Source organism: Peromyscus eremicus, chromosome 13 (assembly GCF_949786415.1).
Source record: "Peromyscus eremicus chromosome 13, PerEre_H2_v1, whole genome shotgun sequence".
Taxonomy (NCBI): domain Eukaryota; kingdom Metazoa; phylum Chordata; class Mammalia; order Rodentia; family Cricetidae; genus Peromyscus; species Peromyscus eremicus.
Genome location: NC_081429.1, coordinates 52,527,598 through 52,555,470, shown reverse-complemented (window position 1 = coordinate 52,555,470; position 27,873 = coordinate 52,527,598). Strand labels below are relative to the sequence as shown.

Below are 27,873 nucleotides of genomic sequence, written 5' to 3'. Positions count from 1 at the left end.
GCAGCTGCAAGCTGATGTCTCCCTACCAAGGAAAACCTCAAAAGCAAGAGTGGCCTCTCCTTCCCCAGCAGGACTGTGGTGGGTGCACTGATGCCCTTTCTCTCAGAGGGGCCTCCCATCCTTCCCCTCTGATAGCTCCGAGCCAGATTTCTGACAAGATGCCCTCAGTCCCTGTTCGGGATGTGCCTAACCTTGTCCTTCTGAGAAGACTGAGTCATGCAGATGACCCTGATTGAATCACTCTCCAAGCTGACTGGGACACCCAGGCTGTGAGGCCATTTGAAAGGCTTTAAACTTGGCCATTCTGTCTTGACCTGCTCTTAGTCTGGGGCTCAGGATGATGTGTTGCTGGCTCCTTGCTGTCTATGACAGCCTCCAAGGGACAGACTAGCCTAGACTAATTCATCTGCCACATTCGTTTCCCTTCCCCAAGGCTCATGCCTTACGAGCAAAACCCGGGAACCAGAGGTCCGGTGTGGTGACACTCTTGGGGGACGGTCAAGTGGCTGCTCCTTATGCAGAGTCCTGAGCTTGGTATGCGTCTGTCTCTCAGGTCAGAGCTAGAACCTTGGGCTTGCCTTTGTGCGTGAGGTTTGAAAGCAGTCTCCTAGAGAGAGAGAGAGCAGTGCTGAATTGCTGAAACACAGGAGGATGACCTTCCCTTGCTAAAACACCCATGGGAATGGAAGCATGGTCTGATGCCAACTTCACAGGCTTTTCCACATCCCCAAGGGTGCGCATTAAGCAGATTAAGAGTTTATTGTGTAAACCTTCGTCCCTCCTGTTGCCAGCCCAGAAGGTCTGAACCAACCACTGTGTGACTATCCGGCTTTGTTTAATATGTGTTCCACCTGGGGCTATGTATTATAGCACCGATGCCCATCTTGTAAACTCTCTGAGCACAATGTTATGTTAACAAATCCTACCAACAAAAACTTAGCAGGATCGTGGAGCCGGTAAAGAACTTAGCAAAGCCTCTTCCCCCACGGCATTCTCCCTGCCCAACACGTGCAGCCTACAGGCTTCATGACTTCCGGGGTCTGTTCTCTGCGTAGGGACTGGGATGGTGAGGGCTGGTATCTCTGTGGAGCATACTGGCATCCTGTGATAGTCCGCCCCTCTCCCAACTACCAACCTCCTGAGGCCAGGCCAACCTTGTCCAATGGATGCCTTTCCTTTCGTGTGCGCTGTGTATAACCTTTAGCTCTCTTCAGACGTCTGCTAGATATTCCTTCTTCTGACATCACCGTTTTCTTCTCTCTGTCTTGCTCTCTTGGTGAGTCCAGCAGGTCCTCTCACATCTCTGCAAAAAGAATGCAGACTCCATGATGATCAAAGAAATCTTGACTCTCCCACTTCCTTCTCCCCACTTTTCCTTTTCTTTGTTTCCATAGCTGTCCCACCCCACCCCCCGCCCCCGCTCCAAAACCCTTGACTGCCACATGGCAAGCACTTAGCAAATATTGACCCGATGAATTGAATTAATTTTGTGGCTCTTCCCAGTTCTGTCTCTGTCTCTGCACCGTCTCTCTAAACAGCATCGCAAACTCTGTCACTCTATCTGTGACGAGCCAGCAACACAAGTCACTGGCCACTCTCACGTGACTCCGTTGTTCTGTGAACCCGTAAGTCAGCTGGGGTTGCCCGGCCTCTTGGGCCCACATGAATTTTCCTGGCCTGCCTTTCTGTGTTCTATGGAAATCCGAAGCCTATTTCAAGAGAATGCATGAGTTTTGGGGGTGCACGTGGGCTTTACATTCTCTCACCTGCTGTGCCTTCAGACTCTGCCTCTTCCCATGTGTTCATCCCTGCATCAACCCAGGTGTGATCAACCCAGCCACTTCCTCAGTGTGTGTGTGTGTGTGCACCCATGCTCACTCAAGCCATCCACACCAACCCTAAGATGATCCAGGCATCCCACTGCTGTGTGCAAGGCCACAGCAACCCCTTAAGATAGCACTTAAAATAGCCTGGCTCTTGGAGGCCCTTTTGACTACCCCACCCCTGAGGTTTTTCCTAGCTCTCAGCCCTCTTGTTGAATCTTCTCTCTCCTCCCTTTCTGAGGGAGTGAAAATTTAAAACCTATTCCCAGGCAGAGAGTAGTTAGTTTATTTGCAGTTTGAGCTCCTGACTGCAGTATCATCTTATTTCCCTAACGGCTTATCTATTAACCTTTGTCTCCCTAGACTAAAACGCAAGTGCCCACCCTAAGAAAGTTGTAAAACTATACACTCAAATAAGCACCACACTTGTCTCTATGATGGCAGCATTTGTAGACTTGACAAGAGAAGGTACATCTACTTGGAAGTCACTGGAACCCGAGGTCTAGTGACGCAGTCTGGCACCATATGCATCGCTCAGTATGTGCTGGTTTGTACAGAGGTGGACCTTCAGAGAAACATGAGACACCTGTAACAGTGAAGACTCCCAGAGAAAGGAACTCGGTCAACCAGGGCAGGGATGGGGTAGAGACTTCCTCCTCCCATCTAACCATCCGTGTTGTGCATTTCCCATATCTAAGACAGACTGTCGCCATGCCTGTGTACTGTCAATAGAGACGATACAGAAGACTGCTTACACAAGAGTGCTCAAACCCAGTGACCTTAAGCCATGTGCGTCATGGGGACTCCTGATGCTGTCTATGGTTGAGGGCCTAGGCTCAGAGCCCAGGCTTGGAGAATGCGCCTGGCACCGCACAGGTCACTTTCCACTGGCATTTCCTGGGTGCAAAGAGCTGAACTCCACGGCAGACACTTCCCACTTGCCAAGTCTTAGGTTATACCTTGTTCAGAGTCCCCAAAGGTTAGATACATTGGCAAACTATTTCTTACCTTGACCAATTTTGCAAATAACCAAGAAGGAAATTTTCAACACTGTAAACCTTGAAAGTACAGGTGATTGAACAATCTAAATTAGTGATAACTTCAATGCATTGAAACACATACTACATGAATTTATAATTAAAGTATATAATAACGCGTTGACACCTTTGGAGGATGCTAAAGAACTAACTAGCTTAAAAACCGTTGTACAAAAAGAAAATCAAACATCTACCTTACCTGTACAAACTATATTTAATTACAGCCAAACAAGTGGTCATCATCTCAGCCTCCCTCCCTCCATCTCTGTCTGTGTGTGTGTGCGTGTGTCTGTCTGTCTGTCTCTTTGTCTGACAAAGAGACAGACACCATGCAGATTAAGCCCAGAGTTGGGAACACGCTAGCCAAGTGCTCTAACACTGAGCTAAGCCTAAGCCCATGAAGTTTCTCTTTATAGAAAGAGTGCAGTAAATAAAAGACTCATACAAATCGGAATTCTCTACAAACTGTGTCCATCTAGACAATGATGTTGATAGCTGTTAATAACAAAAGAAAGAAGAATGTCTTGTATTCAGTACAATGTCTTTATTAGATGATGAAAATCAGGTTGGAGCTGTCTTCTGGAGGAATATTTAAGTATAATTCTGTCAGCACACACACAAAGATATAACACATTTATAAAGTATTCTATGTCTGAAGAAGTCAATCCTGAATCTTAAAAAATTTCTACATCTAATAATTTTATAGGAAGTATAAAAAGAGAGGTTTTAATAAAGCCATAGAGATGTAATTAGCAAAATTCAGACTTTGGATAACTCTTGAGGACAACCTGATTCCCTCAAATAAATTGCAAAAGAAATGAGAAAAGAGATGAGAGGGAGCTGGTGGATTAAAACAAGAACAAGTCTATTTTAGATCTCGGTTTAAACAAACTACTGAAAAATTAGGGAACAGCTATGGAAACCTGAATATGTAGAAACCTGAAGCATTCATTGAGCTATTAATAATGTTTTATGTGATTAAAGTAATGTGGTTATGATTCCAGCAAGTCCTTAAAATTCAGATATATGTACGTATGCAGACAGACAGACAGACAGACAGATAATTTGTGACCAAATGAAAATTAAAAGTGCAGCTCATGTCTATGATTTAAAGACAAATCTGAGAAAGGATATAGAAGGTATTTGTGATATGTTGTTTCTTTTGAGAGTGGAACTCGGAGATTAGGGGCTGGGATGAGAGAAATAAACTTGAATAATTGCTTTAATTAATGAACTGTATTGGAGTAAGTTCTCCAGAACCTCGCTGTGCTGGGAGGATGGGGAAGTATACACATGTATTGTCAAGCTGGCAGGGACAGCACCCTGGAGCAGGCTTGTCCAAGTGTAGTCCTAGGACCTGCATCAGAACTGGGCCCATCTCCCTCCCTCTAAGCTAGGATCTCGGAAACAAGAACACAGAGACATTTGCGAACAGTCCTTGATGTCTTAAGTGCCAGCTTTTCACATCCTTATCATTGTTTTGGAACTTTGGAATGTGTAAGGAAAAAATATACCCAGATTTAAATGCAAAGCCATACAGTTCTGGAAGTCAAAGGCCTTTTCTTTTCAGATGTGTTGACAGTGATTTAATCAGCAGATGTCACTGTGTTATCCTCGGGGACATCCCTTCCATGCTGCTTGTTTTAGAGACAGGGTGTTCTCCTGGCATGGTCACACAAAAATACTTGGGGTAATTTTGTTTCGTGACAATCCTTTTTTTGTGTACTTCCATTGCTTCTTCAAAGTTTATAAGTTTTTGTTTCTGTCTTTCTCCAGCATCATTGACAAAGAAGTTTCACTGATGGCAGAAATGGATAAAGTCAAAGAAGAAGCCAGTAAGTATGCACGTGGCTGTGTGATAAGGTGCCGCCTGACCCAAAGCAATCTGTGAAAAAAAAAAAAAAAAGGAGTTCTGGATTTGGGGCAAGACCCTACAATTCCGACTGAAATTCTGGTGGGTGATCTCCGTAATCCCAGGCAGGCCACTCATCTCTGTGTTTCTGCTCCACCATCTGGCAAAAGGACAGAGCCACAGCTCATTCCTCACAGCTTTCAGTGCAGAATATTCACTGAGGAAATGTGAGGTGTCTGCTGAGTTCTGTGAATTCAAGGAGACTTTCATGCACACACAGAAATTAAACTTAATCATATTTAAAAGGACAGTAAGTTTATGATTACATCTGTGTAGATGTGTGTAGTGTATTTTGGGCAGGTGTGTCAATGTGTGCATGTAGCATGAACTAGTGTGTGCTTGCTCATGTGTGTGAAGGCCAGATGTCAACCTCAGGGGTCTCCTACCACACTTCACTTTATTTTTTGAAAAAGAGGCATCATGAACCTGAAGTTCATCAGTTTGGCTAGACAGCCAGTAGGCTCCAGAGATCCACCTGCCTCTGTCCCCCCAGGAGCCAAAATTACAGATGTGCAACGCTACACCCACCTTCTTCATGGGATTGCTAGGTCACCCACAGGATTGAACCGATTCACCTGAGGCTTGAACTCGGGTCCTCAAGATCGCACAGTAGGCACTGTACTGACTGGGTCATCTCCTCAGCCCTGGCGTTGATTTGGGGGAAGCAGATATTCAATGTAAAGATAGTCATTTTTTAAGTCCATACAGTTTACAATCTCACTATGTCATTCACAGTCATTTTAGCTCATTCGCTTTTAAGTTCAAGTAACTCAAGTTTATCAAATTGAATTCCCCTCGACGTTGCTCCTGTTTGGCCTAGGGAATGTAGCTCAATTTGAGAGAGCACTCGCCTAGCGAGCCTGGGGTTTGATTCCCAACAGGACCTAAACCAGACGTCGAGGTGCGTGCCTATAATCTCAGCCGTCAGGAAACGGAAGCAAGAGTATCAAAATAGTGAGCTTGGAGCCAACCTAGAATAAATTAGACACTTTCACAAGATGAAAAACAAAACAACAAAATGGGTGCCACTTACAGCTGCCTAAATATTTGTGATGGAGCATGTGTGTGTTTAATATATCTGTCTCTTCTCAAGCATTTTAGGAACCTGACGATGCACTGATAAACCAAACATTCAAACTATCCCCGAGCTTTTAAGTGAGTTGTATAGGATTAATAATTCAAATACAGAAATGCACTAAATGAAATTTTCTTAAAATACTCCAATCCTGTTTACAAACTCTGTCAAAAATGCCAACACCTGCCAACTTCAGTAAGAGAAAACCAATCCATGTTTTAACTTAAAATTATAAAGATAGATTGCCTGATAAAGCAAATCCTTTACTTGAATAATGAACACAAGCTGGGTGTGGCAACACACCCCTTTAATCCCAGCACTTGGGAGGCAGAGATAGGTGGATTTCTATGAGTTTGAGGAGGCCAGCCTGGTCTATATTACAGGAGATCCTGTCTCAATTTTTTAAAAAAGTAAATAGATAACTAACACATTCATATTGTCATGATCGCTGTAAAACTTCTCCTACATTTAATACAAAATATTAACATTCTGGGTTTTATTTTATGTGTGCTTGTGTCTAAATCTCCCCCTCTGTGACAAGTAACTCTGCAAGTAGCAAGGCAGGTGGTGATCTGTGTGTGTGGTGGTGATCTGTGTAAGATACAGTCTGTGCAGATGTTGATCTGTGTGTGGTGGTGATCTCTGCCGATGGTGATCTGTGTGTGGTGGTGATCTGTGTAAGATAGAATCTGTGCAGGTGGTGATGTGTGTGTGTGGTGGTGATCTGTGTAAGATACAGTCTGTGCAGATGGTGATCTGTGTGTGGTGGTGATCTGTATAAGATACAGTCTGTGCAGATGGTGATCTGTGTGTGGTGGTGATCTTTATAAGATACAGTCTGTACAGATGGTGATCTGTGTGTGGCAGTGATCTGTGTAAGATACAGTCTGTGCAGACGGTGATCTGTGTAGTGTGGTAATGTGTGTAAGGTGGCAATCTGTGCAATGGCAATCTATATACCATGGTAATCTGTGTAAGATGGCAATATCTGTGCACCATGGCAGCCTTACACAGGATGAGGTTCATGGGTTGGAAATTTCAGCCAAGACAAGATTCCTCAGATAGAACAGGGTGGATGGCTGATCCTTTCTCACTATTGAATCCAGTCTGGTATGTTCTAGGAATCCAACAACCACATTTCTCACCTGGGATGTACTTTACAGTGCTTTTCCTGGGCATTCTAAACGCTTCAGTCTTACCCAGATTTTATCTTATGAGTTAGTTTAATGGCCTTTCAACTCAATCCTTTTTCATTTGACTACCAATATATTTACACACACACACACACACACACACACACACACACACACACACATACATATTTGCACAAGAATGAAAGATTAAACCAAATTCTTTTTTTTTCCTCCTCTGTACCTTGGCCATAATTCAGTTTTCATTTTTGAAAAGTAGCGATCAATATTTTTAGTTCAAATTTTTCAGGGGTGAAGGGAGTAAGGATGAGATGGCCCAGCAGGTCATGGCCCTCGTTGCCAAGCCTGTGGAGCTCAGTTTGCTCCCCAGGACCACACACAGGAGAAGGAGAGAGCCGTCTTGTCCTCTGTCCTCCACATACACACTGCGTTATGCACAGGCTTACACACGATACATGCACACAACAGATAAATAAATGTAATAAAAATGCTAAGATCACAAAACAAGGAGAACTTTCTAGGGGCTGAGTAGAGGGCTCAGGGTGTAGAGCATGAGGGCTGAGTTTGAGCTCTCCTGTTAAATGCCCTGTATGGGGTGTGTTGGAATTCCTGGCCACTCCCCTAGCTACATGACCGCACATGCGCAGTTCAGTAGCCTAGTAAGGGGCCTTACATCCTACATAATCCATGCGCTGCGTGATCACGTAATTTGCGCACAGTGTAATCACTCAATCTATGCACATGCATGGTGCAGCTCTATAAACCCATATGCGCATGTGCAGGGGAATCCATAAGAAGTGGGACACAGACCCCTCCTCCTCCTTCTCCTCCCTGTCCTCTCTCTGCACATGTCTTCCACAGGCCTGGTCACGCTCGCTTCTGTCCCTCTCTTCTCCTAATAAAACTATGATAGTGAGTTTTGTCGTGCCTCGAGGCTTTTCTCAAACGGTAACAGCGCCGCTTAATGAATACCACAGCGCTGCCGCATTAAAACCGACAGGGTGCACAGCTGCAATCCCAGCACTGAAGAGGCGGACATGACTGCAGTTCACTGGCCAGCCACTCCATCTGAATCAGTGAGCTCTCAGGTTCAGCAAGGGGCCCTGCCTCAAAAAATATAAGATGGGAAGAAATAGAGGAAGAGGTTGGACTTTGATGGATTAGATCTCTGTTTTCATTTGGGCAGGTTGGCGCTGTCTATGTGCTGAGTTTTATGGCCTGGATGGTACTTCCATCATGGAGTCAGTTGTGCTAAGGCCTGGGGCCCCGTTAGATTCCCCAGTGGTCTTAGTCAGTGAGTCTAATTATGGACCCATCCTGCTCTAAAGAGGTGTGGTTGGTCCTAAGGACCATTAATTTTACTAAATTGGTACATAATTGGCCATATAGTTTAAAATGTAGGTCCCCGCCATTAATCCAATCAGAATGAAATTAAAGGCCCAGTCAGTGCTGATACAGAGTAGTCAGCCAGGGGGACCAAGAGAACAGAGACAGGTATCAATTACCTGATTTATGTCTTTCTCTTTTTGAGGTTTTCTCCAACTGTGGCAAGATTTTCTCTAATTACTCCTGATCAGTTAGCGTAGAGACAACATGTTTCTCCCAAAGCCAGACATAGTGTCCTTTATCTCATAGGAAGTATGTCTAAGCCTCTTCAATTACATAGGACCATTAACTGTTGCTTTCATTCAGAAACAGAAACTGTTACTACCTCTAGGTCCTGATTAACCTGTCTTCTTAGTTTGGAAAGCATTTAGTTAAGCCACTAGTACAAACCCACCAGGTAGGCTCAGGGGCCCAGTAATGTTGCTGTTACCAAGATGAGTTAACCTATAAGGCAGAATGGCAGGCATCAGAATAAGCGGACATGCCTAGGTTAAAGGTTTTGGATACTAGACAAGTTTTAGCCCCTTTAAAGCCCTCTAGCCTTAATTAGGGCTGCCCCCACCACAGTGAGTTTTGTCAGTCAGTGAACTGACAGTCTGCTTAGTTCTTGTCCTTATGTAGTTGGGGATCAGGTGTCTAAGCATAGCCAGCCAGCCTGGCTGATTTCTGGCTGGGAATGGTTAACTCCATCCCCAGGGTCCCTTCCTACGGCGTGGAGTCTGATTCCGTGAGTTTTCCGTTTCCCAGAGCCTTTCTGATGGAATTTTCAGACTTTCTACTTTATGGCCATTGGATTACATTTCCCTTTTGTGCATTTCCTGGGAGGGGACTTCTTTTCAAAACATTCATGTGTTTTCAGAAGCCTCTGGTTTTGTCATGGAAACTCCATTCAGGGGTGACAACTAGGGGCCCCAGCCGCAGGACACGCATAGACTTGTAAACTCTGTATTCCTGTCTCAAAAGATAAACTCTTGTATCTGTCCTTTCTCCAGTACAAGCAGACACTTAAAGTGGGCATCAGTAAGTAAAGGTCAAGATGGAGTATGGGTTACTGGCCTGCAGCCTCATTAGGTATCACCTTCCCTGAATCTGTCTTTCTCAGTCCCCAGGTCCATGGTAGGACGGGTTGGAACATGACCCTGTGTTAGTACCAAACCTTAGACTCAGGAGGAGTGGAAGGGCCTTCATTTCAATGGGTCCACCGTCCAGAGACAGGCCATTTGGCAACCATGCCTGTGGCTTCTGCTTTCTTGACCTGGGTGTGGTGGATCCCTGGTGTAACGCCAGCTACCTTTGCAGTTGTAGGAATGGAGAGAATCACCACGCAGGGTCCTTTCCAAGTTCATTTCCGTGTCCCTTTGGTTGCCGGCCTGACCCAGACAGTATCACTGGACTCAAACCAGGGGAAACTGGTGGTGGACTCAGGTCGGCTGGGTCTCTCGGATACTTCAATGAACAGCCTGTACCTGGGGTAACTGAGAAAGGAGTGGTTGAGGGTTCTGCCGACTGCTGGTCTCTGAGCCTGGGAAGCAGTGGGGGAGCTCTTCTAAATATGATCTCATAGGGGGTAAATCCTTCCCCACCTGGGGTGCAGCAGGCCCAAAACAAAGCAAAGGAAGGAAGGAGGTCTGTCCATCCTTCGTTGGACTCTAATGAGAGTTTTGTTAGAGGTGGTTTTTTGTTTGTATTTACTTGTTTGTTTGTTTGTTTACATACTGCTTTTTTTTTCTACCTGCCCCAAACTCTAAGGTCTGTTATGTGCAATGAAGTTTTCAATCTATGTTAAAGCTTTAGCTATTAACTGAGAGGTTTTGGCTATGAAAGCCAGGCCATGTTGGACCCCATTGCTAGGGGGAGGCCAAATCAAGGAACCAGTTCCTGGAGGAGCTTTTTAAGTTACTATTTGGGCAGTTTTAGTCTAGGTGAGGAACACTTCTAACCACTGGAAAAGGTATTTATAAAAACTAGCAAGTACTTGTATGCTCCCCTGGCAAGCCAGATCTTGGTGAAGTCAGTTTTCCCAGAGTTTACCAGGGTGTTGGCCTCTCGTTTGGACCACTTCCTAGGAAAGGGCTCTCTGTTTTTGATTTACTTGAGCACAAACCTGGCATCTTGCTAAGACATCCCGCACTAGACTGTCCAGTCTAGTTATACCTTGGTCTGAGCACCTCAGAAAGTTTAGGGACCCCTAGTGAAGGTCAATTACCAGAGTCATGCCGGTTGTTTCTGGGAGAGTGATCTTTCCCTGTGCCATTCCATCAACCTGTGGGTTGGAGCTGTCCATTTCTTCTTTGCCATGGAGTCTCCGGCAGCACGGGGTCACGGTATGTCATCAGAATCTCAATAGTCCTCTCTGGTCTTAGGGCTGTTTGTTGGGCAGCCAGGTCTACGGCCCAGGAGTGGAGGACAGTGGTTTGTAGGGGAGCCTCTGGGAGGCCAAGATTTTGTTTTGTTCTCCAAGCAGTGAGAAGCTCTCTTTCTCTATAGATCATCACGTGGACATGCCTGGTGGTAAGAACATATCAGCTGTTCATGTATGTGGTGGTGGGCTTTGCTTTTCTCCATCTGAGAGCTTGGGACAGGTCAATCAGCTCTGTTCTCTGTGCTCAGGTACCCAGCTTGGGCCCAAATCGTTCGGGTTAAAGTAAATACTGAAGCCTCCTCCATGTACCTGGTTTCATCTTCCATTTCAGGACAGTCATGGATGAGCAACTTTGGTTTGTGATTGGGCAAGAGGGTAGCAGGATTAATGGTGATGGGATTCTCAAACCGGACTCGAGGGTGGTCCAGGAGTAGGGCCTGGTACTGGGTTACCCAGGCATTAGACGGCCAGCGTTCTGGTGTTCCTTGGAGGAGGGCCGCCATGGCATGGGGTGCTGTGAGTATAAGATCTTGACCTACAGTTAACGTTGTTTGTTTGTTTGTTTGTTTGTTTTCATTAGACTAGTAGTAGTTGCCACAGCTCTTAGACAGGCGGGCCATCCTGTGACTCCAGGGTCCAGTCATTTGGACAGGCATGTCACAGGACTTTTCCATGGCCCTGAAATTTGTGTTTAAACCCCTTTGATAATGTCTTTTGTTTTGTGGACAAGCAGTTGAAAGGGTTTTGAGACATCTGGAAGGGCTAGGACTGGAGCCGAAGCCAATGCTGTTTTTAAAGCCTCAGACGCCTTTGTTTCGTCTCCGTCCAGATCAGGGGCTCTGTGCCCCACTTGGTGCTGGTGTACAGAGGCCCTACCATTTCTACAAACTCTGGCCTAGAATCCAGTAGCTAGCTGTTCAGGCCCTGAGGCTGGAGGTCTTAGCTAGTCTTCCATGGCTGATGTTGCAGGCCTGAAGAAGCAGACTCTAATACCAAGGAAGGAATGCTTCAGCAGCAGAATAGATGAACTTACCAGCAAGAGTAAAGGCTAGCAGGCAAAAAGGCAAAAAACGTCCTTCTTCCGTTTTTTTTTTTTCGTGGACTGCCACCAGAAGGTGCGGCCCAGATTTAGGGTGGGTTTTTCCACCTCAAATGATCCAATCAAGATTGTCCTTCACAGGCATGCCTAGCTGATAGATAATTGATTCCAAATGTATTTGAGTTGACAACCAAGACAATTAAAGTCAGTGTAGTGTCTATAGACTGCAACGTCCATATTAGTGAACACTAATGTAATGATTTTAAAAGTATATTCTAGATGAATATATCTCACCTTGTTACTAATATGTTAGCTCTGTGTGTACACTGTATCAGCACTTGGTAAATGTTGCTCTTTAGCTGCACAGTGACCCGGCAGGGGGTGCAGGATTATTATATTTTACGGGTGAACAAATAAGCATGTATATCACCAGGCTTTCAGACTTCATCAGCCTCCCCAGGGACCTGAGGGTCGCACAGACATGTTCTTGACAGATTTTCTAGAGATGTGGGAGGAAAACATGACTTTGTATTAACATGAGCATGTTATGAAGTAAAATAGCAAATTCTCAAGAACTGTTGTGGAATAAGAAGGCTTTCGAAGAGTCTCTTTGCTTGAAGAAATGCTTGTACTCCACACCTGGCCCCAAGATTCTGAGCACACCTCTGCTGTTGAGTATTATTGGAGAAGCCTTAAGATTTCCATGGTTCAAGTAATATGAGCCAAGCTTCCAGGGTGTTCTAAGAATCTGAAGGGATTTACAAATCCTATTGAGAAAATGGATTTCAGCATGCCAGATTCTGTTTATAAAGTTGCATACATAATATTAAGTCTTGCATGTAGAAGGGACCCAAGCTGCATGGGAACTGTCTCCCTCTACAGATTTCTGAAAGCATAGTGCTTTCAAAATATACATATTATTCTATTTTAATTACAGGATCAATGATCTTAAGATCTGATCTGTTTTTGTTGTTGCTTTTTGTTTTTGTGATTGACGTGCTGATGGTGAAAATGTGAGCCCCTCAAGAACATGGTCTTTAGATCTTAACTTTTCAGGCTTTTTCATAATGAAAGGCTTTGAAATGTTAATAAGACTATATGTAAAAATGCGCCCCGGCGCTTGCTGATCCACAGTCTTCATTTTCATGATTTGCGTGAGTCTAAGCTCAGAACTTAGTGGTGATCTTGCACCTGCATTCCCATTTTAGGGCCCATTTATATCTATTTTTACAAAATCGTCTGTATCGAGTGAATGCCCAAGTTCCACATCATCAGAAAGAACAATGACCTCTAATTGTCACCAGTTTCACAAATGATCCATTGAGAAAAGCGGGGTCTGCGTAGCCGCCCAGTCGCTGTGGTCCGCCCTCTCCTTTACTGCCTTTCAAATCTGAGTCTTCAGAATTTATATTTTTTATCATACTTTGCAAGAAGAAAGCATAGCATTTCCTATTTTTACTCAATAATCATTTTCTCATGTTGCAGACTTTAGTCCCATCCATATGTTGAATTATAATGACAAGTAAGTAACTAATCAAAGCTATGGGTCCTAAAAACTTTTTTTGTGTGAGTATGGGGTGGGGGGAGATACTGATTCACATGTGTGGTACATGTGTGAGTATACATACCCGTTTGTGTGTGTGCATGTGGAGGTTAGAAGTCAACATCGAATGTCCTCCTCTGCCACTCTACACTCCATTTTTTTTTCTCAATGAGGGGTCTCTTCTCTGAACCTGGGGGTTCACTGACCAGCTAGACTGACTGCTCAGGGAACCCAAGGGATCTTCCTGTTCTTCCCCACACCCCTAATGGCCATGAGGTCACTGACAAGCGTAGCCTTGCCCAGCTCTTTACATGGGGATCTGAATTCAGATGCTCACACTTGCACAGCATACACTTTACCCAGTGTCTTAGTTAGGGTTTCTCTTGCTGTGGAGAGACACCATGGTCACGGCAACTCTTAAAAAGGAAAACATTTCATGGAGGCTTGCTTACAGAGGTCAGAGGTTTAATCCATTATCGTCATGGCTGGAAGCATGACATAGTGCTGGAGAAGGACTGAGAGTTCTACATCCTGACCTGCAGGCCGCAGAAGTGACTGTGACACACTGGGAGTAGCTTGAGCATAGAAGACCTCAAAACCCACCTCCACAGTGGCACACCTCCTCCAACAAGGCCACATCTCCTAATAGTGCCACTCCCTATAGGCCAAGTACCCAAACACGAGTCTGTGGGGACCATTCCTATTCAAACCACCATACCCACTGAGCCAGCTTCCCAGCCCCAGACCTAGGCAGTCTTAAGTGGGATAGGAACTTCCGTTCTTATTTTGATATCCTTTCAGTTAGTGGGCCCATCCACTCACTGAATCCTTCATTCAGCATCCATGACTCTCCTGTGTACTATAGGTACTGTGGACACAAAGAATTCCATGATTCAGTCTTATTCTAGTCCCGTGAGTGACTGGAGATGTATATAGACAGGTAACATTAATGCTGTCAGTGGGGCATGTGGGGAAGGTGCACACTGGGCATCATGCTTTAATCAGTTTCCTTTGGGATGCTAAGCAAGGATGGCTAGAAATTACTGTTTTTAAAAGAGGGCTTCACATATCCTAGTCTGATCTCATCTTACTGTGTAGCTAAGGATGACCTTGAACTTCTGATTCTTCTGCGTCTCGTTCCCAGGTGGTAGGATTACAGGCCTCTAGCACCATGCATCGTCATATCGGGATCGAGATGAACTGGGAGCTTATGCACTCTAAGCAGAGTCCACCAAGTGAGCCATGTCCCTAGCCCACATTCCAGTGTTTTAAGGACCTCTAGAAATCTCTTTCAAATAGAATTTCCTACTTTCTAAATGTGGACATTCAATTCGTAAAGCTAATGTGTAGATCAACCAAACTTGTTCTCTGGCCAAAAAAAAAGTAATAGCAGACTGCTATTCTGTGGTCTCTGGTGCAACTAGATGCCTTAAAACATCACTAAGTGTGACACTGTCGGCATCCGGGTGCAAATTCGTCACGCACATTATCCAGACACACTTTTTTGGTAGATTTTCTGAATTCTGAGACCAGTAGGTATAGGTCAGCCTGCCCAGGCCTCTGCTAGGCAGAGGGAGCTACATAAGTAACCAAAGGATGGTCAGTGTAATTGGCAGATGTAATTGGCCCTACATGGAAGGTTATTTTATTGACATCTCAACATTGATATTGACAAAAATAGATAAGATCTGTCTGAAGAATGGCTTCAGTATGCAGGAATCTTAACCCTTGACTGATTACGTGCTTGCTTATTTTTATTTTTGTTTGCTTGCTTTGATTTTTTTTTTAAGTGACTCATTTGGTGTTGTATCTATTAAGACCTCTGAGAATCAAAAATCACATTGCTTGGCTATGTGTGGTAGCACAGGTTTGAAATCCCAGCACTGGAGGCCGAGGCAGGAGGAATGTGCATTCCAAGCCAGCTGACCTACACAATGAAATCATACTGCAAAACTATCAAAATCATGTGTGTACTGTGTACTGTGAACGTGGTGAACGTGGTCTAATAAAACAGTTCATCCTTGCACAGCAAGGACGGAGAACAACACGTGTGTGTAATCTTACACGGGGTGCTTTGTCTTAGGGCTTAATACGATTGGCCAAGAGAAACAAAGGAAATGCGTAGATGATGAAACAGAGCCAGAAGCCTGTGTACTGAGAGCTCAGACTTCTTATTAATTGCTTTTGTACTCCACACTCTCCTGGGAAACACACAGGTTAACCTGGGCTTCTCCATCTCTCTGAAACTTGAGCTCATCTGACAGAGACGAGGAAGTAAGGCACCAGGGAATTTTTGGCTGTCCTCCCTACAGTTGCAGATGCTAAAGAACGCACACAAATCCAGTGCAAAGTGGCTTGACTCACCCTTGGAGTTTTTTTCTACCAGGGATACTCGGAACAAAGATCTGAGATACTAGAGCCTGGAACTTCACTGTTTGCAAAACAGAAATATGCCTGCAGAACATCAAATGCAGAAGCATTTTTTTCTTTCAGCTCGTGAAAAGCTACTAGAGTAAATCTTTGATGTCTTATTCCAATATCACAGCTAGTTACCCCAGGTGACTATGTTAAAATACCCCAGACTAGGGATCGAATCCAGGGCCTTTTGTGTGCTACATAAGTGCTCTACCACTGACACACCCAGTCAACATGTGTTAAAATTTAGAGAATCTGCTGCTATCAGAAGGTAATGGGATAGCACATACAGGAAAACAGGTATGCTGAGTGGATTTCTATCTTCGTGATCTCATTCCATAGGGGGTTTGTTGTTGTTATTGTTTGGTTGTTTTGTTTTGTTTTGTTTTTGTTTTGTTGTTGTTGTTGTTGTTGTTGTTGTTTTTGTTTAGTTTTTCGAGGCAGGATTTCTCTGTGTAGTTTTGGTGCCTGGCTCTCACTGTGTAGACCAGGCTGGCCTTGAACTCACAGAGATCCGCCTGGCTCTGCCTCCCGAGTGCTGGGATTAAAGGCTTGCGCCGCCGCCGCCGCCGCCACCACCACCACCACCACCCGGTGCCATAGGATTTAATGTCCTTTCAGACCTAGTTCTGAACCACGCATTGAAGACTCCAAATTAAGAAAGTGAGTTCAGATACCAATGTAGAGAATGAAGGAAAGTAGTATAGGTGGTCAGTGACTCAGGGAGCTGGATTGTTAGGGGACTGGCAGATAAGGACACCAGGAAATGTATTGTTGGTAGTGAACATGAAGAGCCAACCTCCTTTGATGACCGACTCCGTCATGGTGCTGCACAGCGACCTCCCTGTTGGGAGAGAACTGACTCCAGGAAACCCGGCCGTTTCATGTGTCTAAATCTCTGCCTAACACACCATTCCTTCTCATTTGGCAGTGGAGATCCTGACTGCCCGTCAGAAGAAAGCAGAAGAACTGAAGAGGCTGACTGATCTAGCCAGTCAAATGGCGGAGATGCAGCTGGCCGAACTCAGAGCAGAAATTAAGGTAGGTTCCGTGAAACCCCAGCAGTGGGAGCGCTGGTCCCATTGTGTGTGCTTTGTATTGATAGACTGCTGGGCTAACACCGTATACCCGGTCCCCTTCCACGGGGTGGAAATACAGACTGTAGACGGGTGAAAAAACACTTCATAACTGTCCTTAAGTAGAATATGACTTGGAGGGATATATTATTGCAGGGGAATAAGTTAGTCAAGATCAGCCCATTAAAGTATATTTAAGCATAAGATATGATTTTTACTGTGTGTAATGTATGCCCGTGTGTATAAGCATACACTCGTGTGAGTATGCCCTAACAGTGATGGTGATAAAGCATCCTTTATCTTTTTTTCTAGTTTAATTCCCCTTTTTGTGAAGATTACTACCCACAAATATGTATTTATTAGATTTCTTCCACTGCGAGGAATATGAACTAATCCTGGCTAATCGGAAGCAGAACTTGAAATAATACTGAGTGCAAATCACCAAAGCTAGGTGTGTCTGAAGACCTGGGACTATACCTCGGAACCAGTGTGGTTTATGGGTAATACAGGAAAAAAAAATAATTGCCTAATTCTCTATTCAGAGCACCGTGGCATTGAATGCCCTCCAAGAGTCACAGCTCTTGTGCCACGCTGTGACTCAAGCCACTAAGAAAAGAGTTCTGGCTGCTCTCTACTTAGGCACACCTCTTTTTTTTGGCCAAGAGAAGGGATGTAACACCTTGCTTTGTAGACCCACTGAAGTGGATCTTCTAAAAAGCAGTGAGTAAAGTTGCCCGAAAGGGAAGTGGTCACCAGGAAGGCAAGAAAGACTTATAACCAAGTGGGAAGGTGAAGCTGGTCCTTCTCTTCTCTTCCACTCAGTTATTAAACACAGTGTGTGTGCACACACATTCACCCAGCTCCTCCCCGGCTCCTAGAAACCTAGGGTCCTTTCAACATCTAGCTACTGCTGGCTTCAGTGTCTGTCCGTCACAGTAAAGAAGCTGATTGGCAACAGCAGAAAGCGCCAGGGGACATTGATCCCCTCCGTCCTGGTTCGGCATGGAAGGGAGCTCCGGGAGAAACGGACTGGGTGATGTTTCCCTTCCGTCTTCCTTCTGGCCTTTCTTTCTGCGTCTCTTCCTACGCAGCCAGTTGGAAGCGCCTCCTTACTAGTCCTTCTCCCTCCACTGTCTTCTTCCAGCCCTCACCCCGGGTCCAGAGGTAAACCCCCAAAACAGGCCCAGCCTCCCTTAGCGTGAGCCATTCCCCTCCCCCCTCAGAATACAACACAGCACAGGACTCGGTACATACTGCAACGCCCATTTCATCTGAAAATTCCAGCTTGTTAGAACATCAAGGGAGGGATGTGGGACTGCAGCTTCCTAGTCAATTGAAATCAATTTTCCCCCAAGTTTCATTTCTGCCTATCAGAATCCCACTTTTCATTACATGGTTGGTAGCACAGGCTTTGGAGTGAAACAGTATAGCTCCAAAATTTTCTACTTCTGTGGCTTGGATAAATTACATATTGTCTTAGGTTCTTAGAGCCCAGAGCCCTCATCTGTAAAATAGAGGTAATAAGAATACTGACTTCATGATAATGTGATCAGGTGAAAATGAGATTATTTCTTAAGAGGTCGATCAGCATCCAGTTTAATTTTTTTTTTTAAATATCCCAGATTCCATGTTCTCTCTTATAAAACTGTTTTCACATGTCACTCAGTGGGAGATAATGCCTTCCATTTCTGTGTCTCCAAAGCACCAACCACTCTCACCCTTGAGTTCGATGGTTATCTCTTTCCCCGCCGTGTGGTAAAGTCCCTGATACTCGAGGAGGGTTTGAGTCACGGTTATTTCTGCATTTCTCACTGCGCCGTCTACATTTCGATCTTAATTTCAGGTTGAATCTAAATGAATTGAAAACTAATCTTTTCCACTCCCTATAGCAACCCTTGAGACTCCATCACGGAGATAATGTTTTCTGGATGCAGAAGACTTTTTCGTTTTCTTGGTTTCTGATTAAAATAGAGATGAGGTGTCTAGGAAGGATGGCATATTTTCTTTTGACAGTTAATACCATACCGGGCCCTTGGCCAAGCTAGGCAGCCCAAGCCGGAACACAACCCAGAAACTGCACTAGTGAGGGATGCTGAAAGGTTGACTAGATAAGCCCAGACATAGAGTTTATTCATCATGCACCTGTCTAAGCTGCAGAAGGGGAATTGGGACTCCTTCTTATTCCCAGAAGAAGGTGAAGTAATGGAGGGCAGAACCCATGCCTACTTCGTGGCACCTCAGACTGACTGGGCTCATGTGATCCCCTCGAGTCTGCCATCCATGGGCACAGAAAGAGCAGAGTGAGCAGGTGTGCAGGTGGCACTGTTTGAGACTCCTGCTTCTCTTCTCTTTCCTCTAGCACTTTGTCAGCGAACGCAAGTATGATGAAGAGCTGGGGAAGGCTGCCCGCTTCTCCTGTGACATGGAGCAACTGAAAGCTCAGATCATGATCTGCGGAGAAAGTGAGTCGTGCACACTTACTAAATAATTCTGTGTGAGTCAGCTCGGTGCTGTTTGGAGTTGACAGCAGAAATGTCAGGTAGACGGTCCCCCGGCATGGCTAAACTGAGGTCTGAGGAGCTTTAATGATGATCTAAGGTCATGACACAAGTCACTGGAAATGTCAAGATTTGAACTTAGACTCTTCAAATGCCACTGCCCATCAGCAAATCTCTGGGATTTATGAAGCTGAATAGAGCAGGTCAGCTGCTTTATACTGCTCTCGGACGTTTCCTAAGCTCGTCCAGGTGTGCTCTGGGTCCAGAGATGCTGTTCCAGCCTGCCTGAGAGCCCTGAGCACCGCTGCCCTCCCCCTTCCCCCTCCCCCTTCCCCCTCCCTGTTTAGCCTGGGTTCTCTGATGAGTGAAGTGGAAGATAATGAAAGACTTCACGGCAACCATTAGTTTAGTCTTGTTCCCTATTAAGCCTTAATTATAGTGGCTAATGTGCAGCAGAATTGCCCGCTGCCTTTTCCTGTGCTCCAGCCCCCACACAGGGGGAGGTGGAGATGAGTGATGAGCGCCAGCCAGCGTGGGTTTCAGGACAGTCACAGAGAAGGACCAGCGACCATCCACAGCCTCCCAGTCAGCAGAAAGCTAAGATCTGACGGCACTGGTTTTTGTACACTTCTACATTTTCTACATTTCCTTTTTTTTCCCTCTAAGTAAAACAGTATATCAACTTGGTCTAAAAATTACCACGTTGTGTTGACTAGCATATGACATTACTTTTGGGTCGCCTTTATATTTTCATGTATGTCCTGTCTACGTATGACACTTTCCGTACATGTGTCGTCATACGAGGCACTTTTGTCACAATAGATGTTAGGCATTTTTCCACGTCAGTATGTTTGGCTGACCACTTATCTGACGGATGTGCCCAGTCCTCGGGTGGTAGCCAGCCTTTAAATAACTTCCAGTTGTGCACCAGAAAACAGTGCTGAGGGCCTCCTGTTCGCAGGTCTTTGCCATCTGATTGTCTCGCTGTCCCTTACAGTTTTTTGTTCATGTGCTACCTCCTTTATGCCAGAACCTCCCTACTGGCCCTTCTCCAGACAAGCAGTTTGGTTGGCGTCTGGGAAGGAACCTGCCCGTCCTAGGTCCTTCTTGAATCAGATGATAAGTGAGACGCTAAGCCAGGTCGCCCAGCTCTGGTGGGGGAGGGGGGAGGGGCACGTCACTCGCTTTCCTCCAGGTGAGAGTGAGAGAAAGCGCCCCTTACCAAATGACGAGTGTCCGCATAAAGACAGCCAGCCTCAAGTGTTTGTGACAGTAATCCTCACGAAAACCCTTCGTGGAGGGTGTATTGCTACAGCTACTGAACCAAAAGTGGAAACGGGAAATAATGACCCCGTGCAACTGAAGCTGGTGAGCTTGAGAGCTGCTGAAATCCCCTGGCTGTGTTTGGACAGCCCGGGATCGTTTGTCACACCTTACCCCCAATAGGAAGGGGCTGGAGCTACATCCCTGTCCTCTCCACTTCTGACATTATGTGAGCCCCACTGGCCATCCCTAATCCTCTTGCCAAACCCTGGGATTAAGTCTGATCCGACAAAGGGAACAGAGAAAATTGCTTTTAAAAATCGGTGACAATTTTAAAAATTCAGAAGAAGGTCTTTCTGTCCAGCCTGGCAGCTGAATCCCAGTGAGCTGTGAGAGCAGTCACGGCTTTATCCTGGAATTGATTCCCTCTGGCCTCGATTCAGCATAATCACATAGAAATCATCCTGGCCGAAACCACCACTTTCAAAAACAACAGAACTGGCAATAATAAGCATTGAGCAGACCTGCCTGACCCGAATGTGCGCCTGGCGGGGAGCTGCCTGATCGGCCTGGCATGCACGTCGCCCTAGGAATGATGCAGACTTGCAGTTAAAGACTAGTTCGGGTAGCCTTAGTGAGGTATGGAAGATGCGTGGAACTCGCAGGCCTGCCCTAAGGTCAGGGATACTCATGACCCAGAGCAACAAATCCCTGACCCATAATATCCACCCACGCCCACGCTCTCAGAACACAGGGCTCCGCCAGCCTCTCCATCCTGACGTGTCTGCAGCACCAAATAGTATGTAGAACCTGATAAGGGCAGTGTCAATGGGCCGAGTAATGGAGGATCTAAGAAGTAGAATCCATTTAGGGATGAGCCAGAGAGGGAACATCACAGTGTCATTATCTCCCTGTGCGTGGTGGTTCCTGACCTAAAGAATAATGTTTAAGTTGCTTAGATATGTCTTTGTTCCTGCAAACGCCTCTCATGTTGGAGTCTCACCGGAGAAATGTGGTGGTCTCTAAGCACCAAGGTGTCCTTTCAACCATCTTAAAGAGTGGCCCTTAACGTCTGTTCGGCGCTCCTGCCAGTTCCTTCCTCTTCTAGCACTTTCTAATGGCTCCCCAGGCAGCAGTTCTCTCGGCACAGCCCGTAACACCAAACCGTTCCTTGTTACAGTCACACATCCAAAGAACAGCTACTCCTCAAGAACCCCGTGCAGCTCCCTGCTGTCTCTGCTCAACGCGCACACAGTCACTTCCGGGAAACAAGGGAACTTTGCCCGGAAACCGTCCAATCACAACAAGCCCTCCTCCGAGGGGAAAGTGGCAAACCCCAAAATGGTGAGCGGTCTTCCCAGCACTTCCGATGCTTGTCACCAGACCATGCCGGCTAACAAGCAGGTAAGCCACTCTGGGAGGGCCCCACAGCGCTGCGTGCAGGGTTCCAGCAGATACTGCTATGCCCGCAAGGAAACCTCCATCCGTTTCCAGAGGAAGATAGTAACAACTTCTAGCCACTGAGCTAGTGCTCCTGCCCAGGCTCCCTCCTGCTCCAGCAGCAGTCCCTGCCTGGCCTCATCCAGTCACGCCTCACAGGCCCTTGCCTGAGTGTGTTCCACCATATCACCTCGTTCACCTCATGGAGACAGGTCCCCTCATACCCTTCTTGCCAGCACCTCCAGGTCCTGGACAGACCCCTGAAACCATTAAGGAGAGGAAAAGTGTTGATTGTTGTTATTTACGATTTAAAAAAAAAAAAAGTTCCTACTTAGGTTTGGAGAATCAGTAACACATGAAAGGTAGGCAAATTTGTCTGTCTTAGAATTTCAGTCAAGCACACACATTTCAAAGTGACTTGATTCATTCCTATCTTCCATGGCCTCTAAAAATACAACTTTTCTCTGAGTGGTGGTGGGCATGCCTTAATCCCAGCACTCAGGAGGCGGAGGCAGGCGGATCTCTGTGAGTTCGAGGCCAGCCTAGGCTACAGAGGAAGTTCCAGGACAGCCAGGCCTGTTACACAGAGAAACGCTGTCTCAAAAAACCAACCTCCCCCCCCAAAAAAAACAACTTTTCAAAGAACAGTGTTCCACCTCTCCTTCTGTTTCTGAGAGGGAATTAGTAGCCTGTGCTTATGAAATGAATAAGAAATGGGATTTGGTGACATGGGTGTTGAGCATACTACCCAAACCACTTTCATGATCTCTGCAACTTTCTTTTTCTGTATTTCAAACCACTGGCTTGCTAGCAGATGACCTGTTGAGTCTCCTTCTCTTGGCCTTTAGGGGTTCCCACTGTTGACACTGCCAGGCATTTCTGTGGTCCTGAGTGGCTTCATGAGCTCTAACGTAGTGGTGTGATAGGGAGCACCGTATAAATGCACAGGATATATCTAAGCAAAACAGTGAAGAGCAGTCAGGAAGGGCCCTGTGTTTCAGAGTATCTGTTAGGAGTCCCACATCATCATCCTTCCTGCAGAATGAAAGGTCAGTGAGACCAAGGAGACATCCAGCCAGAATCAGCACTCTCCCTCCCTCCTCCTCCCTCCCTCCTCCTCATCGTCTCTTTGAAGATGAGTAATTTTCTTCCAGTTCCATTTACAAGACGGTGGTGCTGGATTAAGAATTATGTCAACTTTGCCTGTTTGCATGCTGTTGGAAAAACTTTTATCTGTGATGTAGGGAGTCGGTTTTCCTGATACCTACTGGAGTCTTCTGTGGTTTGTCGGCTTCAGACACTTAACTTCCTTTCTCTTCTTAGCAGAATGGACCTTCTAGCCAAAGGCGAAGGTTTAATCCACAGTATCACAACCGGATAAACGGTCCAGCCAAGTCCCAGGGCGGTGGGAACGAAGCTGATCCCATGGTGAAGAGCAACAACCGCCATGAACACAGAAGACCGCCGCACAACGGCTTCCGTCCCAAAAACAAAGGCGGAGTCAAAAACCAGGAGGCCCCCTCGGGGACCAAGGCCCCGGAGGCCCCGACACATTCTGAAAAGCCCCGTCGAAGGCAGCATGCAGTAGACAACTCAGAAGCCAGGCCTTTCCGCGGTCATGTGGGTAGGGTTTCACAGTGCAATCTTTGCCCCACGAGAATAGAAGTTTCCACAGAGGCCACGGTTCTCTCGGTCCCAGCTGTGACGTTGGTGGCCTGAGCTGGGAAAGAAAGGATCAGGTTTTGGCCTGGTTTCACTTCCCCGCCTGAGGTGCTGACCCCATTCGCTGCCAAAAGAGAGTATCCAGTCGGAATATACAAGCCCGTATGTCGGTGTCGTTCTCTCTCTCAATCATTTTTACTAATCCCAATAGTCTGCTCTAGCTTGCTTCGTTCGTGACTCCCATGGCTCTGCTTGACCTGTTGTCGCTTCTCCTCATCCAGACCTCGCATCATTTTAGCCAGGCAGTATTTACCCGTCGTTAGGAAAAAAAAAAAAAAAAAATCAAGATGTGGCTGAAGATCAGAGGCTCAGTTAGCAACCTGTGTGGTAGCCGTGACGTCCATCCATTGGTTGTCTTTAGAGAGTTAATGTTGAGACGTTGATCAGACAAACGTGATCTGCTGAAGACACATGTGCTTTTGTAGAAATTAACATCCGGTGTTTTTCTGAAATATATATAAATATATATATAAACATATATTGCTTTATTTGAAACAAATTAAAATATGCTGCATTTGACGCCTGGCTTGTTTCTTTTATCGAGGCGTACCTTGTGGTTGAATGTTCTTTGCAGCACATTGGCGACAAAGTTAAAGACGGGAAGTTTGGTGCCAAGCTCTGTAAAAGGGCTGTTTCCTTCGAAACAAGAACTCTCGGGAAACAATGATACTCCCTCAGCTACCATACAGATAGGTGCTACACACCCAGTCAGTCAGTCATCGTGGATGCCACATGGTAGTTGGAAACCGTGTAACAGAATTTACTTCAGCCTTGCTTTAACAATGGAGATTATTGGTTCGTTATCCAAAGTCCAGAATTAAAACATGCTTGGGTCCAGCTGGATCATGATTCCCAGTCCTTTCTCTTAATTCTGAATTCTGTCCTCCATATGCTGACACATCTATATTCAGAAAGATGATCACTGATAAGTATTTTGAAATCCCCCAGTCGTGGGTAACTCCACCTGCACAATAAGCCAATTAAGCCAAATTAAAAGTCTAGGTTTAATGAACAAAGCATCCCCAGGTGATCTAGGGGGAAGGAAAAATCACGTGGCAAGTCTGTGGACCAGGGCTTAAATACCCTGTAGGCCCGGTCTTGAGCGGCTCGCGGGGAGGTCTAGAGAGTGGGGCAGAAGCAAAGTTCCCAGCTCAGGGATGACGGCCAACTTCCTGAGCTCTCTCCGTGGCTTCTGTGTGGGGCAAGTGTCTTGTCAGAAGTCACATCAAAACTCTGGAATGCCATGACCTACAGACCTGATTGTAGGACATCCATGAGGAGAACTAGTTAATAGAACAAAGTCGTTAGCATATTAGTTAGCATAAACTAATCAGAGCTTCCCCAGAAGCAGTGGCTGCGTAGAGCTACCGTGACCTCAGAAACAGAGAATGGACACAGAGTACCCCGAAAGCCAAAGAGCCCCAATTCCCCTCCCTATCTTTCGACTGTAGGGCTTCCTTTGCTAGCTACTTTCAAGTGCAAATGTGCCATTTCAACTCTGCGTTGAGATTTTTTTTCTGGCAACCCAGGTTCACTGGTTCTCTTCCCCCCAACAGCTGAGCCTTCAAGCCACACAAGCATCCGTTTCTTCTTCTGCCAAGTACAGGAGGATGTTTGCTCTCTCCAGAGCTTTTTGAGGTCTCTGAGTGTACCCAGAGATTTAGTAGGAATTCAAAATGTCAAGCCACATTCCAGGAAGGAAGGAAGAGGAACTGATTCAAATAAGAAAGATGAATGCTTGGCCCCACAGTCTCTGTTTACCCCATGTGAGGCCCAGACTTTAGCGCTTACAAAGCAGAAGGATTTTACACAAGTTTTGTGTAGCAAGATCTTGCCCAGCCCCTGACAAATGTCAGTTTAAATGTGACGTGAAGATGGAGGCAGATAACTCTTACAAAGGGAAAGAAAATGGACATGCTGGGTGAAAAACAAGCCCTCTTTTCCGAGTTCCAGCCAGCCGCTCTTATCCCTGCCCCACTCCCTCAAGTTGCCCTGGAGTTCAGAAAGCTCAGACACATTCCTGAGTGCATAGCAGACACTCCCAGGTCACTGAGAAGAAACAAAAGGCGAAGAAGTATTCCGACCTGATTACATTGTTCCCCCTAGATTCTTGCCTTAGACTCTGGCAGTGTGAGGATTTTCAAATTTGCATCTTAAAGTGGTAATTAGTTGTTTTAGGCCAATGTCAGGCCTTTGAAATAAATACTCTATCACATTTCTTCACCTCTGGTGGAACCATTTGTTTAATCCTGTGGATCTGGGTCATAGTCTTCTGTTTTTCACTGTGTGTGAGTGTGTGTGTGTGTGTGTGTGTGTGTGTGTGTGTGTGTGTGTGTGTGTATGTGTGTGTACATAGACACCAGAGGACAAGCTCTGGTATTGTTTATCCTTGGGATGTCCACCTTAGTTTGGTTTGGTTTTTCTTCTTTGAGGTAGGGTCTCTCACTGGCCTGAGACTCCCTAATCAGGCTCACTGTTCATGCTGGCCAGTGAGTCCCAGGGATCCACCTGTGGCCACCTCTCCAGCACTAGGATTGCCGATGCATGCCCAGCTTTTTATGTGGGTTATTGGTATCAAAGTCAGGTCTTTGTGCTTAAATGGCGAACACTTTACCGACTGGACCATCCTCCAGCCCAGTTCTGCCATTCTCAATAGAGAGTACTAAATACCTTTTATAAAGCCAAAAGCTATGAACACTGATTTCTCCACTTGAAACACATAATTTCTAAGTCAGAGTAGACTTCTGTTTAACACTTCTCTGATAGAGGTCAGAACCATTTCATACTCAGAATGTGCACATAACTTCAAAACTCACCTACAGGTCACCACATAGATCTCCCATCCAGACTCTGAAATCCAAACTCCCTGTTGGGTGCCCAGTGACATCCAGATTTACACTTCACTGGAGAATCTGCAGATTCCATCTCTGTGGTCATGAGGATGTTGCCTGTGCGCGGTGTGTTTAACCACTAAGAAATTCACCCTCAGGAAGGGCTCGGTTTACAGGAAGAAACTAGCAACACAAGTCCCAGTGTAAAGCTCAGGTTACAGAGGCTCCATTCACCTCAGAAATGGGGATCCTAATTAAACATTCTCATTGGAGCCGTCTCAAATAAGGTTACTGGGGAAAGTTACCAGCCAAAAGTTTGTGTTAAAGTAACAGACTTGAGAATTCTGATTTCTCTAAAAGCCTAGATTCCAACCTCAATCTTGATTAAATCACGAGAAACGGAGACCAGAGTTTCCTAGACCCGTTTTTTCTTTTTTTCAGTGAGGAGCAGGAAGCCGGGCTGGTCCCCAGCTGTACAGATGATGTCTGGACTCCTCCCTGCCCGTGACACAGCCTTGCCCCTCCACCCCTTTCCACGTTACCAGCTTTGCTGGCTGCTTGTGCTGCCCTCGTGTGTCTAGCAAGAGTAAACGCTCTGCTTCTCAGCAGACATTCTAGGGACAGCTTGTGAAATAATGTGATGGTATTTTTTTGCTCCCCCATTCAGAGTAAATACCTAAAATTCAGGCACAGGAGGGCCATGACTCCAAGTTGCCCCAGGAAGAAAAGGTAGTGATACAAAAACAGAGCTCACTGCATGCTCCAACGTCTCTCAACCTCTAAAATATCAAAAGAAACAATGATCATTCACTGACTAATAGAGTTTTCCTGAAACTATTGAGCATTCGTGGTTGTTGTAATGTTTGAGAAAAACAAGTGTGAAGAATTGTAGATCCCCATAGGGTCATTTAGCTAAGAATTTGAAGCACAATTTTAATTTTAATATTTATAAGACATCATTGTTACTGCTTTCATCCTCTTGCTTTTCATAAACCAGTCTATAAGTCCTAAGAAAAACTTCTGGCTATTCATAGTTTCTGAGACTCAGTTCCTATCCATGAAGGCTGATCAGCCAAAACCGGTGTTTAATCTCATGGCCGCAGCCCTGTGGACAGAGGTGTGGGGTCTGAATCTAATTATTCTGCAAATACACGGTGCTTCTCTCAGATGCTTCATCACACAAGCTGCTTACACGGTCTTCAGAAGCCTCTTTATCTGAGGGCCGTCTCTTCCCATAGCCTAGAAGAACTCCAGGTGCTTCCACTAGGTTCAAATTTCACAGAAGAAGTTGTCACACACT

The 27,873-nt window shown here is 45.7% G+C and overlaps 1 protein-coding gene across 5 annotated transcripts in view; it reads left to right on the top strand.

The window, feature by feature from the left end:
- The window catches only part of Spats2l (spermatogenesis associated serine rich 2 like), a 167,798-nt gene extending 143,537 nt beyond the window's left edge, over window positions 1–24,261 (top strand). For 3 of the 5 annotated variants that reach the window (XM_059278252.1, XM_059278251.1, XM_059278249.1), the window contains 5 exons: window positions 4,637–4,695; window positions 16,675–16,784; window positions 19,179–19,281; window positions 21,761–21,984; window positions 23,344–24,261. In XM_059278252.1, coding sequence (XP_059134235.1) covers window positions 4,637–4,695; window positions 16,675–16,784; window positions 19,179–19,281; window positions 21,761–21,984; window positions 23,344–23,739 — 892 coding nt within the window. In that variant the 3' untranslated portion in view covers window positions 23,740–24,261. The remainder of the gene's footprint in view (window positions 1–4,636; window positions 4,696–16,674; window positions 16,785–19,178; window positions 19,282–21,760; window positions 21,985–23,343) is intronic. The other 2 variants (XM_059278250.1, XM_059278248.1) reach the window with 1 other exon arrangement.
- The last annotated feature ends 3,612 nt before the right edge of the window (window positions 24,262–27,873 follow it).